Source organism: Mus caroli, unplaced genomic scaffold, assembly GCF_978045245.1.
Source record: "Mus caroli unplaced genomic scaffold, Mus_caroli_1 scaffold_11, whole genome shotgun sequence".
Taxonomy (NCBI): domain Eukaryota; kingdom Metazoa; phylum Chordata; class Mammalia; order Rodentia; family Muridae; genus Mus; species Mus caroli.
The window spans coordinates 114,080-127,935 of NW_028227266.1; the positions used below are offsets into that span (position 1 = coordinate 114,080).

A 13,856-nucleotide genomic window follows, 5' to 3' on the forward strand; every position below is an offset into this window, starting at 1 on the left:
CTGCCTCCTGCTTAGTTCTTTGCTGCTTCCTTCATGAGCAGAGGTAATCACCATTCGGTGTCTTTCTCAATAAATTTCTTGTGTGAAGTTTGTTGGGGGTATGAGTTTGTGGTATTCCTCAGTTTCCAACTGGTAGGATACCCTTCCCCTTAGAGCTGTAATACTGATAGTATTAGCAGCAAGTTACACATGAACTTTCAGACAGAAATAAAAGAAAATAAATTCAGAATAATTCTTGAAATATTGAGATCATCTGATCTAACTAGAGATTGCTTGAAAATCTGATGTCTCCTGGAGGCAAATACTATTTTTTGTCTGTCCTCCTCTTGTCCTCTCTGTCCTTCCTCTCTTTGTCTCTTCCCCTATATCGATATATTTCCCATCTCTATAGTTTAAGTACTTTGGCTTCTTAATGTTTGCTGTATTTTTGTGATCATCTTGATGCTGTGGTTAAGGAAACAGTAATGTTTGTTGGATACAGTAAAACCATCTTATCATTTACATATATGGATTCTTGATATAGAGCTTTTTGGAAATAGCATGGGAGAAAAAACAAAAGTTCTTTTTCCATGTTGCTGATTCTTTCATGTAGTTTTAGAGGGAATTCCCTGAGTTTTTTTTTTTCCCCAAAGTTGAGAAATCAGAAAAAGAACAATGGGAGATCTGTTTTCAACTCTCTACTGAGAAAAGTGATTGCAAACCTCACTATAATGTCTGTGGCTATGTGAACCTCTGAATGGTTCCCAGCCCAGACTCTGCTTAAAGGAAGAGGCTACCTTGTAGCGTTGGACTAGAAGTATCCTGTTAGATCCTACAAACTGGCTTGTAGGAAAAAGATTAAAGAAGAGGGCAGGGACAAGTGAACCTGGCTATAGGCTAATGGGTAAGCCAGCATTTCTGCTCTGCTAGGAAGCTATCAGCAAAGGGGTAGGTAAAAGTCACTACTGTGCTTTCTGTTTCTCCTTGAAAAATGTACTTTGCTCCTCAGGAAATAATGGAAATGTGCAGGATCAAGGGAAGTTGACTGTACCTTCCCAACACCTCCAAAGTCACTGAAATGGTTTAATTAAAGATGGTAAGATGGGGAAATCTTGTGCTTTGTTTGAACTGAAATCACTTTGATCATTCTTTCCATTTGTCATCTCTTGAGACGTGGTTTTCAGCTGCTGGTGGAATGATAGTTTTTAGTTAAAACTTCCTTTGTAATAGCTAGAGAGCATACATGTTATAGTTATGACAGGAATAGAGTTTACCTCAAAAGATAGTTTGAGGGTAAGTAAATCTTTGACATATTGAAAATTTGAAAATTACCCTTTCAGATTATTATGCTACTTAAAATAAGGTTCTAAATCTCAGCATTTATTTTATTTATCAAGTGGGATTAAAGACATTAATTTCTTTTTAAATTTTTTATTATATTTTCTTTATTTACATTTCAAATGTTATCCCATGACATTAATTTCTTAACCAAAGGATTATGGTAGGAATACAATGAGTTAGTTTTGTGAAAATGGTTTTCACACTTGGACTCATCCAGATAGAGTCAAAAGGCCTGGTCCGTTAGGAATACTTGTTTGAAGCTGGAAGCCTATGTTCTCATCCTTGGCATCGTCAGTTGTTTTAAGAAATTTCCTATAATTCCATTTAGTGTACCTGTGGAACCTCGCTGCTGTGGTGGCTTGCTTTTCTAGCCACAGAAGAGCAGATTCTTGTTTATTGTCAAAGCTGTCACTATTTAATTTGTATCAGATTCTAACTTGCACAGTAACCTTCAATGGGAGGAGATTCTGGGATGCTAGGTTATTGGGTGTTTGTAAATGTTTCAGTATCTAACATTTAGTGTATACCTACCTATAGAATAGGGTACAGGCTTCATAGCGAACCTATGGCTACCTGTATTTATGGTAGAATTTATAGCTGCCTATTTACTAGTGTACAGTGTCTATATCAGCTTTCTGTCTCATTGGAATACTATTTTCAGCAGTGTCATTGTTTTGTATTTTATGCCTTTGTTTTGCCTTTTTTTTCCCTCACCACCTAAAATCCAAGAAGATATGTATTTATATTAGTTTTTCTCCTTTCGTGGGAAATTTCTAAGATCACTTTTAATACTTAAATTTTCTAATTCAAGGTGTTCCTGGGAGGTTTTTCTTCATTTTAATCTAAGTCTCATTTAAATAACTTAATTTTATTACTATCCTAGGTCTTATGATATTTCTAAAAAAGTAGTGTAAGTCAGAAAAATGTTGTCAGACATGCTAGGTTAGTACATTAATCCCAGTACTCAAAGGCGAAACCCAGAAGATTGGGATGAATTTTCGGCCAGCCTGGCCTTTAGAGTGAGACTCTGTTACAAAATCAATCTGAAAACAGTAGTGTACATCTTATAGAGAGCCAAGTAGCTTTACCTTTTTCAGATATATTTGTATTGCTTCTACAGCTAAATTGTGGTCATCTTAAATGCGTTTGTACCTTTGGAATTACCTCATGTATGTACGAATACATTTCTTTATATGTATTCATGTGAGAATTTTTTAGCTGCAAATAAGAAAAATTACAGTTACACAGTAAATTAAGTTGATATCCCAGATAACGAGATGTTGTTTGAAGACTAGTTCATGCTCTATTACACAAGGTCTAGCTTAGTGAGATACTAGCAAGAGGTAGAATGCATTGGGATATGAAAGTATAATAGATACCCTGTATAGTTTCACTTAGGTCTTCTTTCACCAATAGATTTGTTCTGGTATAAACTGCAGCCTGTCTTTTCTGGTCACGTGTGTTTTGAGTAATACCCTTACCATAATCTTCCTTGAGATAATGAGCTAGGAAAGTTGAGCGGATAATCCGTTTGGCAAATGCCATAAGGACTCACTCAGCTGGAGAGTGAGTTGTTATTATAAATACCAAGTTGTTATTATAAATTCAAATTTGACCAGGGCATAACTTGAAAACTGAAACTAAAAATTATGGAGATGTTTTTTTTTTCCTCTTCCTTTTAACAATATTTAATTTGTATAGTAACTACTACTTTTTAGACAATGAGATATGGACTTTATGTTGATACTGTTTTCTGGTAAAATATGATGACATAGTAATAAAAAAATTACTTGACTTTTACAGCTTTATTCTAAAAAGAGCCTCTAGCCCACATACTTTGAAGTTTTTATCAATTTTTTTGCTTGTTTGTTGGGATAAGGTCCTCCTCTGTCGTGTAGGCTATCATGGTACTCACTAGCCCAGGTTGGCTCTGAATTAGTGGTAACTCACCTGACTCAGGATCTGAGTGCTTGGATTACAGGTGTGAGTCATCATAGTGGCTTTCCAGGAGTCTGTCTGAGCTTTCTGATATTCGTACCACGTTTAGAAGCTCAAATTATGCCCTGATTGCTATATTTTCAAATACTAAGTGGTGTTGGCAATGATTTAAACAATTCTTAGGCATCCTTTTTGTCAACTTTAGAAAGTCTTGTAGTATTCTTTGTTAGAATTTGTAACTTTAATTTGCTTATATTTGTATTACATTAGCTAGGCTTTTTTGACATCAACATTCACTAAAAGAACTGAAACTGGGCAGGGATAGTAGCTGATGTTGAACATAGAAAACTTCATTACGTCACTAATTTTATAAAATTCTCATTACCTCTGGTTTTACATTCAAGGTCATGATCACTTTAGACTCAGCAAACTTTTTTTTTGAAGATAATTTTGTAATTATTTTTATGTACAGAAAATTTAGTGTACATTTAACTCAGTTTGGTGGTGAGTTCTTTAACCTTTGCCTTTTCCAGCTTGGCAATGCAAGCCACAAACTTGAGACCCAGGACGTTGCCTCCCCAGGGGTGACGGATCTCGTCACATCTGTTTCAACACAGGACAGGCAGGAAAACCACTAGCTCAATGGGGTCTACATCATGGGCAATCACCACCAGCTAAGCCTTTTTGTTCTCCACCAAGGTGGTGACTTTATTGACTCCTGCTTGGAGGACAGGTGGTCTCTTAATTGGGTCGTCTCCTTTGTCAGCAGCTTTCTTCTCAGCATCGGCCTGTAGCCTTTGCTGCTTCTCTTGCTTTGTCTCTGGCCTATGCTTGTAGGCAAGCTTAAGTAGCTGAGTAGCTGTTTGCCTGTCCAGGGCCTGAGTGAACTGGTTAATGGCAGGAGGTACTTTGAGCCTCTGAAGCCTGATGTAGTGGGGCCATTTGAAGAAGGGTGTTGGATCTCTTTTGGGCTGGATGTCCTGCCCAATGCTGAACTTCTTGGGCATTTTCTCAATCAAAGGATTGACCACCTTTTTGGCCTCCTGTTTCTTGACGACAGCAGGTTTTGGGGCCACCTTCGTCCCTCTTGGCCTTCTTTCCATTGACCATCTTGCTCGGGCGGTGGAGAGAGCATCAGCAAAAATTCTTGACATGTATTTTAAGGATTCTGTTTGTGGTATTGAGCTTTGAACTCAGGGCTTCACTCATGCTAAGCTGTGCTACTGAGCTATGTTGGGGGTCCCTATAACTTTGCTCTGAAGCATTATTTATTACATCCTATGCTTTCTTTTGAACCAACTTTTAAAAGGGGAGATTAACACAAATGAGCTCATGTATAATGAAGCTCATAAATAAATGTCTCCCATACTCAAGTTAACACATGCACCCACCATCCTCTTTGTTTTCATAGGCACTGTTTCCTTCAGTAATATGACAAAAAGGAAAGTGTTTCTAGCTAAACTTCTAGACATTAGAACATCTGATGTCCTAAAGGCATTTTAGCTCGTCTTCCTCAAGATTTCGTATACTATTGCCTTTCAGTGGTTCTCAACCTTCTGAATGGTGTAATACAGTTACTCATGTTGTAGTGACCCTCAGCCATAAGAGGTTTTTTTTTTTTCTTGCTACTTCATAGTTGTAAGTTTGCTACTATTGTGAATTATAATGTAAATATCTGATATTTCTGATGGTCATAAACGTCTGTTCAACCCCCAAAGGGATTGTGATCCACAGGTTGAAAACCAATGTGCTAATGCTTTCTTTTACTCTTGAATGTAACTTTGGCATATTTCAAGACTTTTTTCTTTTATCTTTTTGTTTCTTATAGTTATATTATGATGGGTTATTTATTTCCTCAGTACTGATGAGTGGTTTGAATATTCTACATTGAGTTTATTGGGTTAGATTTGTCCATCGTTTTGCACAGATGTTAGGTACTGTCTCTTCATTCTGCTTCAGATGGTGAAAAGTTAACCAGCCATGTGACATTTCATACAGAGTGGCCACACAGGCGGCTCCTACAGATGGGCTGTTGGGGGTGTCTAGCTAACACTAGATGTAACTGAGTAACTAATGGAGAGGTACAGAGATAAGAATATTGATGAGAGCACAGTTTTCCAGGTGGGAGATAGTAGCACCCAGCAACTTTTCCAAAAAGGAAAGTTGAAATTCAACTACGATGTGTGTGTCTTTGTCTTTTATCTATGGATTCAAGAGAAGCTAGGTGGGAGCTGGTAGCATGTCCCATTCCCAGAGCTTAGGCTGGGTAGCAAAAGCTACATACAGCATGTTAAAGGTTTTTTTTTTTTTTTTTAATTTTGTGAGCTTTTTTGTTTGTTTGTCTGTTTAATATGCGTGGGTGGTCTTGCCTCATGTTTGTGTACCACATTCAAGAAGTACCTGTCTCCACAGAAGAGGTCATTGGATCCCTGCAAATGGGTCTATGCTATGTGCTTGCTAGAAATCGAACCTGGGTCTTCTGGAAGAACAGTCAGTGCTCTTAACCACTGACCCATCTTCCTAACCCCTACATTTATATTCTATTAAACAAAGAATAGGAATAAAGTAGAGTAAATCCCAGATGGCAATTTTAATCAGCATTTGATTACTTTTGCAACATAGTATTAGAAATTACAAAGGTAAAGCCTATGTGAGTGTCTTCAGATCTTTATATGCTGATACCGAGAGTAGGCTAAGAACTCAATAAGCCAGACTTGGATTTTAGCTCTTCCTTATTTGTAAATTAATGACCCCAAACCAGGCCTTAACAAAACATTTTAAAAGGAAGATGCTGGATAGATGCAAGGACAAAGCAATAATGTCTTTTAGCAGTAATAATTCTATATTCAACTTCTCATAACCTTGTGCTATTGGTTACTCAGATTTGTTGCATAAAATACTGATTGTGTATATCAGGACAAATATTTCAAACTAATTAGTCTCAGATTTATGTTCTTGTCAGTACTAATTTTTTACTTAGATTTCTGTTTTTAAAACCATTGCCATCCTTTGATGCTGGGGAGGGTATTTGAGTTTCACAACTAAATGTGTGGTGCATTTCTAAAGTGATGAATGTTGGCCATAAATGGTGACCTTTAGTGAGGGAGAGCTTGCCCCTTGCATTTAGTTTTGCGATCTTTGATACCTTGTACAGTGACTGATAAATACTTGTTGATGAATGAATTGGAATCTCATTTTCTAAAGTCCTTCCCAGTCACAGCATGGAATTTCATTTAATTCACAGCTGATCATCTCTAATGAAAATAATTTTGTTCACTATTTTGTCCTCTTATGAGGACCTTAGCTTAACTTCAGAAAATTGGAAACTGTATATTTGTTTAAAGCCATGTGGGTTTCTCCTTTCTCTCAATAATTTCTTATAAATACTTTCATACACAAGATTTGAAAGACTTGTAAATATCTCTAAACCTGCTCCATAGCTCCTGCAGTTAACATTTACTATATTTGCTTTACTCAGATATCACTCTTTCTCCATCGGTTTGTTAGTGTGTTTTATATTTACACATTCCAAGCCAATCACAAATAAGCACACTTCATCTATACAAACCAGATTTATGTATTGTTTATAAATAGAGTGATTTTAGAATATAACTATATGAAATTATCTGTGGATATTTGGGGAAAAAATGTTTGTATAAAATTTACTCAGTTATCTTACTTTACTATATTTATATTGAAACAAAGTGGGAACAAGTATGTACTTGTCCAATTCGTTATTATTTAGAGATAGTTTTTATGCATATCATCTAGTATTTTGTACAGTATTATCATTCAGAATAACAGTAATAGTCACTGACATTTATTGAATTTTTTTCCAACTACTGTGCCAATTCTCTTTATCCTACTTATATTTTCTGATCACATTTTAATTTTAATAGGTGATTTGTTCACATAAAATTTTTATTTTCAGTTCTATGCTACACTGTTTAAATTCTGTTTCTTTGGCTACTGCTGTCTATAGTCTGAAGTGCCTTCTTGGCCATTGTATTTTTGTAGGGCCATTTAGAATATTTGAATGTAACTTAGAAAAAGTTGTTCTGTTTTTTTTTTTTTGCTCACTTGTTAGTATCCAATTCCAGTGTGTTGTATCTGAGTACCACATAGGCTCTGAATCTAATAATTATTTTTCCCTTAAATTATTGTTTATTAACAGTCTATGGATAATAAAAATATGCTCCTTTTTCATATTTGCCATGTGCCAACCACCATGGTTTATACTCTTTATTTATTATTTAATTCATGCAGCAGTCATGTAAGGATTAGGGAAATAGATGCAGAGAGGCTCACTGACTATTACACATGGCTCCTACACTGAAGAGCCAGACAAGGAATGTTTCAGCAGTGTGACACTGCTTTAGCGTTTCGGATGCTCTGATCCTACTACTTATAGTTTCCTGGGGGGTAATTCTTAGAAATGTGAATTTTAGTAGGTCACCTATCTTTATTGTATTATGTTAGAGTAAGTTGTAGCTTTATTATCTTTTTTTTTAAAGATTTATTTATTTATTATATGTAAGTACACTGTAGCTGTCTTCAGACACTCCAGAAGAGGGCGTCAGATCTTGTTACGGATGGTTGTGAGCCACTATATGGTTGTGGGATTTGAACTCAGGACCTTCGGAAGAGCAGTTGGTGTTCTTACCCGCTGAGCCATCTCACCAGCCCCCACTTTATTATCTCTTAATGTAGAACTAAAGCCAGCATAAATGAATTATTCTTAATCCCTGTAGTGTATGAAAGTAGACTCATAACCTTTCTTGGTAATAACCTTTCCATTTTTGTCTTTGCTCCAAGATTGTTATGGATTTCAAGCACCCAGAGGGTGCCACAGTACAAGTTATGTTACCTCGTCGGAGTTTGCTGGTGATGACAGGAGAATCTAGATACCTTTGGACTCATGGGTGTGTATTAAGATGAATTTGGTGACTTTCTGCCTAGTAAAACTTCTCATTCTTCTTTGTTGTACTATCTGAGCTGCTGAAGCCATGTCCTGTGCTATACATCAAATCATTTGGGTACAGCCTCCTAAGATCTATGCAAGGTTTTTTCTTTTTCCTTTTTAGTACACTACCTTTATATTTTGAAAAGACCTCAATTTTAACAAAATCTTGTAAATACAGTAGGGCACACTCCTGTCACTAATCGCCTGTAATTCTCAGCTGTGAACACTTTTTGTATATTTTCTTTTTCTTACATATTAGCATTGCTTTTACTTGATCATCTGAGAATAACTTATCATGATTCTTCATTTTGGTGAAAATATTTGTTTACTTTTTTTAGGAAGGAACATTGTACTGCTAGAATGTATGTGTCTGAGAGAAAGTACATGTGTATATGTGTATAAAAATAATTAAATTATTGCTGAATTTTATATGTATTCTTTTTTTTTTGCTTATAAATTTCAGCTGACATTTAAAATATTCAAGAAAATGATTATGTTATTATATTGGTAACTTGTCTTACATTTTATTTATTTATTTAAAATAGATTCTTCTCTTATACAGTAATCCTATCCTCAGTTTTCACTCTGCCTACTCCTCCCAGCTCTCTTCCATCTCTACTTTTGGCCCAGATCCTCTTCCCTTCTGTTTCCTCTTTAGAATAGAGCAAACCTCCAAGACACTATGGTCAAATAGGAAAAAAAAATATACAGTAAGACAGAGCAAAAAAACCCACCCTAATATTGGTGTTGTACAATGCAAGTCTATAGCAGGAAAAGAGTCTCAAGATCAAGCAAGAGAATCAGAGATATACTGGCTCCCACTGTTAGGAGTCCCATAAAAACACCAAACGAAAACCCACAACAGAGGATCTGGTTCAGACCTGTGCTTGCCATTTCAGTGTCTGTAAGCCCATATGAGCCTGTCAATATCTAGTGCATTGGGTTCCCAAGGATAGAGCTGCATTACGAGGACACAGGGGGTACACAGGCTTAGTCAGCCAATGTATACTTTATTCAAAGTTTCAACATCTTTTATACAGAAAACATTATAAAGATTTCCCACAGTTTCTCATTCCTACCAGGTGCTGTTTACCTAGCAATAGCTTATCATGGTTCAAAGTGACCTATACCTCCTTGCAGACTGAAAAATCTGTCAGCAGTCCCACTCTTTGGTGTGATGTCTAGTTAAACTATAAGCGAAGTTACTTTCGCACGAGAAAATGAACATGAAAGCCCTTTTCTCAGGTTTGCAACCTACTTGGAAGAACACCAGGATTCTGTGCTTGAGAAACTATCCTTCTTCAGTCTCAGTCTGCTGAGAATGACAAAGACTCTAGGTTGCTTCAAAACTACCAATCTGGGAGCAGTCTCCTTATGCTATGTCTCTACATGAGCCCTATGTAGTTGATTTAGTGGGCCATATTGGGCCATATTCTGATGTCCTCCGTCCACTCTGAATCCAACAATCTTCCCTCCCTTCTTCCTCTTCCTTGGGATTCTGGAAACTGAAAGGGGTGGAACCTGATGGAGACCTTCAGTTCAGACTCTGATGCCTGACTCTGGGTCTTCTCTGCTTTTTCTTGAGGAAGCCTCTCTGATGACAAATGGATAAGGAAACTATGAGTACAGATATATAGTATCATTAAGAAAGATTGTGGGCTTTTTGTTTTTTGTTCTCTCTGTAGAACAACTTGTAACCAGGGGTATCCATCCCCAGTAGTTCTCTCTGTAGAACAACTTGTAACTAGGGGTATCCATCCCCAGTAGTTCTCTCTGTAGAACAACTTGTAATCAGGGGTATCCATCCCCAGTAGTTCTCTCTGTAGAACAACTTGTAATCAGGGGTATCCATCCCCAGTAGTTCTCTCTGTAGAACAACTTGTAATCAGGGGTATCCATCTCCAGTAGTTCTCTCTGTAGAACAACTTGTAATCAGGGGTATCCATCCCCAGTAGTTCTCTCTGTAGAACAACTTGTAATCAGGGGTATCCCCAGTAGTTCTTTCCTTGTTCAGGATTGTTTTAACTAGCCTGGGATTTGTTTTCTTATAAAATTAGTTATGGTCTTTTAAATGTATGTAAAGAATTATATTGGAATTTTGATGGAGATTGCATTGAATTTGTAGATTGCTTTTGGTTGGATGGCTACTTTTAATGTTAATGCTACTGATCGATGAGCATGGGAAATCTTTCCATCTTCTTGTACCTTCTTCAAGATTTTTTTGAAGTACTTTTGAAGTCTTTATCATACAAATCTTTCACTTGCTCCATTAGGGTTACGCCCAAGATACTTTATATTGCTTGTGGCTATTGTGAAAAGAGTGTTCTTACCCTGATTTCTTTCTCAGTCCACTTGTGATTTGTATATAGGAGGGCTAATGATTTTATATAGATATAGATATTAAGTAAATGTTAAACTACAATCCACAGACCCAAAGAGTTCAAGTAAAGAGGAGGGCTCTATGGAGAAAGTATGGAATTCTCTGGGAAGAGTAACTATAATAAAATTCATTGGAGAGGGAATTGGGGCGGTGGTGGGGTAAACAACACACAACAACAACAAGGAAGGCGAAAGTGATCAATTGGGGTGGGTGGGAAGGGAAGGAAGATGGGAATGCAGGGAGAGACTGTTGTGGATAGCCCCAGGACTAATTATATTTGATGTATATCTCCTGTGAGGGGTTGTGAACGAGGAATGTGTGTGTGTGTGTGTGTGTGTGTGTGTGTGTGTGTGTGTGTGTGTATGTGTGTGTATACATATACATATATATATATGTATATGTATATGTATATGTATATGTATATATGGATATTATATATATTATATATATATATGGATATTATTTTGTTAAAATCTTTCTGGGCCTCTGAACTGGGGTCTTTTTCTTTCTTTATTCTGTTTGTTTGTTTGTTTGTTTGTTTCAAGACAGAATTTCTCTGTGTAGTCCTGGCTGTCCTGGAACTCACTCTGAGACCAGGCTGGCCTCAAACTCAGAAATCCACCTGCCTCTGCCTCCTGAGTGCTGGGATTAAAGGCGTGTGCCACCATGCCTGGCTTCTTTCTTTATTCTTATTATTCTTTGGTTTGGCCATTTCATAATAACATAGATTTCCTGGATATTTTGTGTCAGGAATTTTAAAAAATTGAACATTTATTATTATGATTTTTTTAGCTAATGTATGTATTTCTTCTATCGGATCTTCAGTGTCTGAGTTTGTCTCTTTTATCTCATGTATTCTGTTGGTGAAGTTTCCTGTTCTCATTTCTAAATTTTTCATTTCCAGAATTCTGTCAGTTTGTGATTTCTTTTTTGCTTCTATTTCCATTACCAGGTCTTGAATAGTATTGTTTCCTTCAACTGTTTATATTTTTTCTTGGCTTTTTAAAGGGATTTATTAATTTCCTCTAATTGTTTGTGTTTTCCTTGCTTTCTTTGAAAAATTTATTCATTTCTGCTTTAAAGACCTCTATCATCTTTATGTATTTGTTTTTAAGGTCTTTTGCTTTTGCTTTGGCTATATTGGAATATCCAAAGCCTGCTGTAGTAGGATAACTGGGCTCTGTTGGAGACATTGCCCTGGCTGTTACTAATTGTGTTCTTAATCTGGTGGCATCTGGGTTTGGTGTGTTGTAGGGGCAATGTTTTATTTTTTGGTTTTTGTTTCCTCTCTGGATTTTTAGAGAACCTTTTGACTGATTTGCCTTTTTTTTTTTTTTTTTAATTTTTTTTTTTTCTGGTTTTTTAAGCTGGTATGTTCCTGGGGAATATTTGCAGTAGTCCACAAGTCAGTTTCAGCATTAGGAGTGACCCTGAGTATTGGGTCTTGGGGAACACAGAAAGTAGAGAAGGTCCATTGGCATTCTTCCTTGTCATCTGGAAGCCTGAGGGAGAACAGTGTGTGTCTTCCTGAGTTGGGGGTAAAGCACAGTGTTGAGGTGGGTATAGGAGCCCAAGAGGGAATGTGCTTTGAGTTCCAGGGAGGCAAGGACAGGAGGAAAGGGAGGTTGTAGCTTGTATTCTGTTGTTGCACTAGAGTTGACCCTGAGAATTTGATTGGAGAAGCAGAGTACAGAAGGTTGTCAGGTACCATAATGGGACAAGCTAATAACTAGCAGTTGATCATCCTGAGGTGGCCTGCCTCGGATTATTATATAATCTGCTACGGGTGAGCCCCTCATTAAGCAAGGCTATGAGGGACTCATTTTAAGAAAGATTCCTGCTATTAATATGCTTTTCCTTTTATTACCAAACATATATATCACTAAGCAGGAGCAAATCTCTGCAGATCCATGAAGATGTATCCATCTTGTAGTGATGCTATATAGACAAATAGATGACTTAAGTCTTAGTGATGACCCTATAAGAATACCTAAAATTCTATTTGTGATTATTAAGCTATTTTATTAATGGGACTGCTATTAGGTCCTTTTCTGATAGTCAAAGCTGCAATGAGAACTCTCTCAGTCTCCCAAGTATCACCAGTTAATTGCTCTTAGATGGTAACCAGACTTTCTCCTACCCAGAACACATCCCAAGAGGTTGTAAAACAATTAACCAAAGGACATTAAAAGGGAACTAACGATTTATTATATTTATTATATAATATATTTATTATATATTTATTATAGGTGTTAGGATAAAATATCGACTGGGTTTATCTATACGAAACTTCACTAATAACATGGTTAGGGTTTTAAACCTTCAATGACCCTGTGGAGCTGAGAGTGATAATGGATGGTTTGTTTGTTTGTTTGTTTGTTTGTTTGTTTGTTTGTTTGTTTTGGTTTTTCAAGACAGGGTTTCTCTGTGTAGCCCTGGCTGTCCTGGAACTCACTCTGTAGACCAGGCTGGCCTCGAACTCAGAAATCCGCCTGCCTCTGCCTCCCAAGTGCTGGGATTAAAGGCGTGCGCCACCACGCCCAGCTGATAATGGATGTTTAACAAGATAATTACTCCTAATGGATATGCGTGTAAACATTCGCTGTTGTAAACTTCTATTTCAATTTATGATTTGATTTTTTTGTGTGAACTTGTGATGAACTTTGTAACATGTGATCATGTATTCGCCTCTCCTCATCTCCTTCCCTCCTCTTCTCATCTCCTTCTCTCCCCTCCCCTCCCCCCTCCCCCCTCTCTTCTCTCTCCTCTCTCTCTCCTCTCTCTCTCCTCCCTCTCTCCTCCCTCTCTCCTCCCTCTCTCCTCCCTCTCTCCTCTCTCTCTCTCTCCTCCCTCTCTCCTCCCTCTCTCCTCTCTCTCCTCCCTCCTCTCTCCTCCCTCTCTCCTCTCTCTCTCCTCCCTCCTCTCCCCTCTCCCCGCTCTCCCCTCTCCCCTCTCCCCTCTCCCCTCTCCCCTCTCTCCCCTCTCCCCTCTCTCCCCTCTCTCCCCTCTCTTCTCTCTCTCTCTCTCTCTGGTCCAGGCTCTTTGTTGCCACTCTTTAAGAATAATGGCACTTAAAGTATTCTATTCTATTTCTTTTTTTGGTTTGGTTTGGTTTGGTTTGGGTTTTTTTGAGACAGGGTTTCTCTGTATAGCTCTGGCTGTCCTGGAACTCACTTTGTAGACCAGGTTGGCCTCGAACTCAGAAATCTGCCTGCCTCTGCCTCCAAGTGCTGGGATTAAAGGCGTGTGCCACCA

The 13,856-nt window shown here is 37.5% G+C and overlaps 1 protein-coding gene and 1 non-coding gene across 6 annotated transcripts in view; both read left to right on the forward strand.

The window, feature by feature from the left end:
• Positions 1–13,856, forward strand: part of Alkbh8 (alkB homolog 8, tRNA methyltransferase) — a 56,174-nt gene that overhangs the window by 15,520 nt on the left and 26,798 nt on the right. For all 5 annotated transcript variants that reach the window (XR_015048901.1, XM_085844381.1, XM_085844382.1 and 2 more), the window contains one exon: positions 8,074–8,180. Coding sequence is in view for 4 of the 5 variants with exons in the window: in XM_085844381.1 (XP_085700507.1) it covers positions 8,074–8,180 (107 nt within the window). In the remaining variant the exon portion in view is untranslated. The remainder of the gene's footprint in view (positions 1–8,073; positions 8,181–13,856) is intronic.
• On the forward strand, positions 1,644–1,773 carry LOC115030320 (small nucleolar RNA SNORA24). The gene has a single exon (XR_003835902.1). It is a non-coding gene; the product is annotated as a small nucleolar RNA SNORA24 (small nucleolar RNA).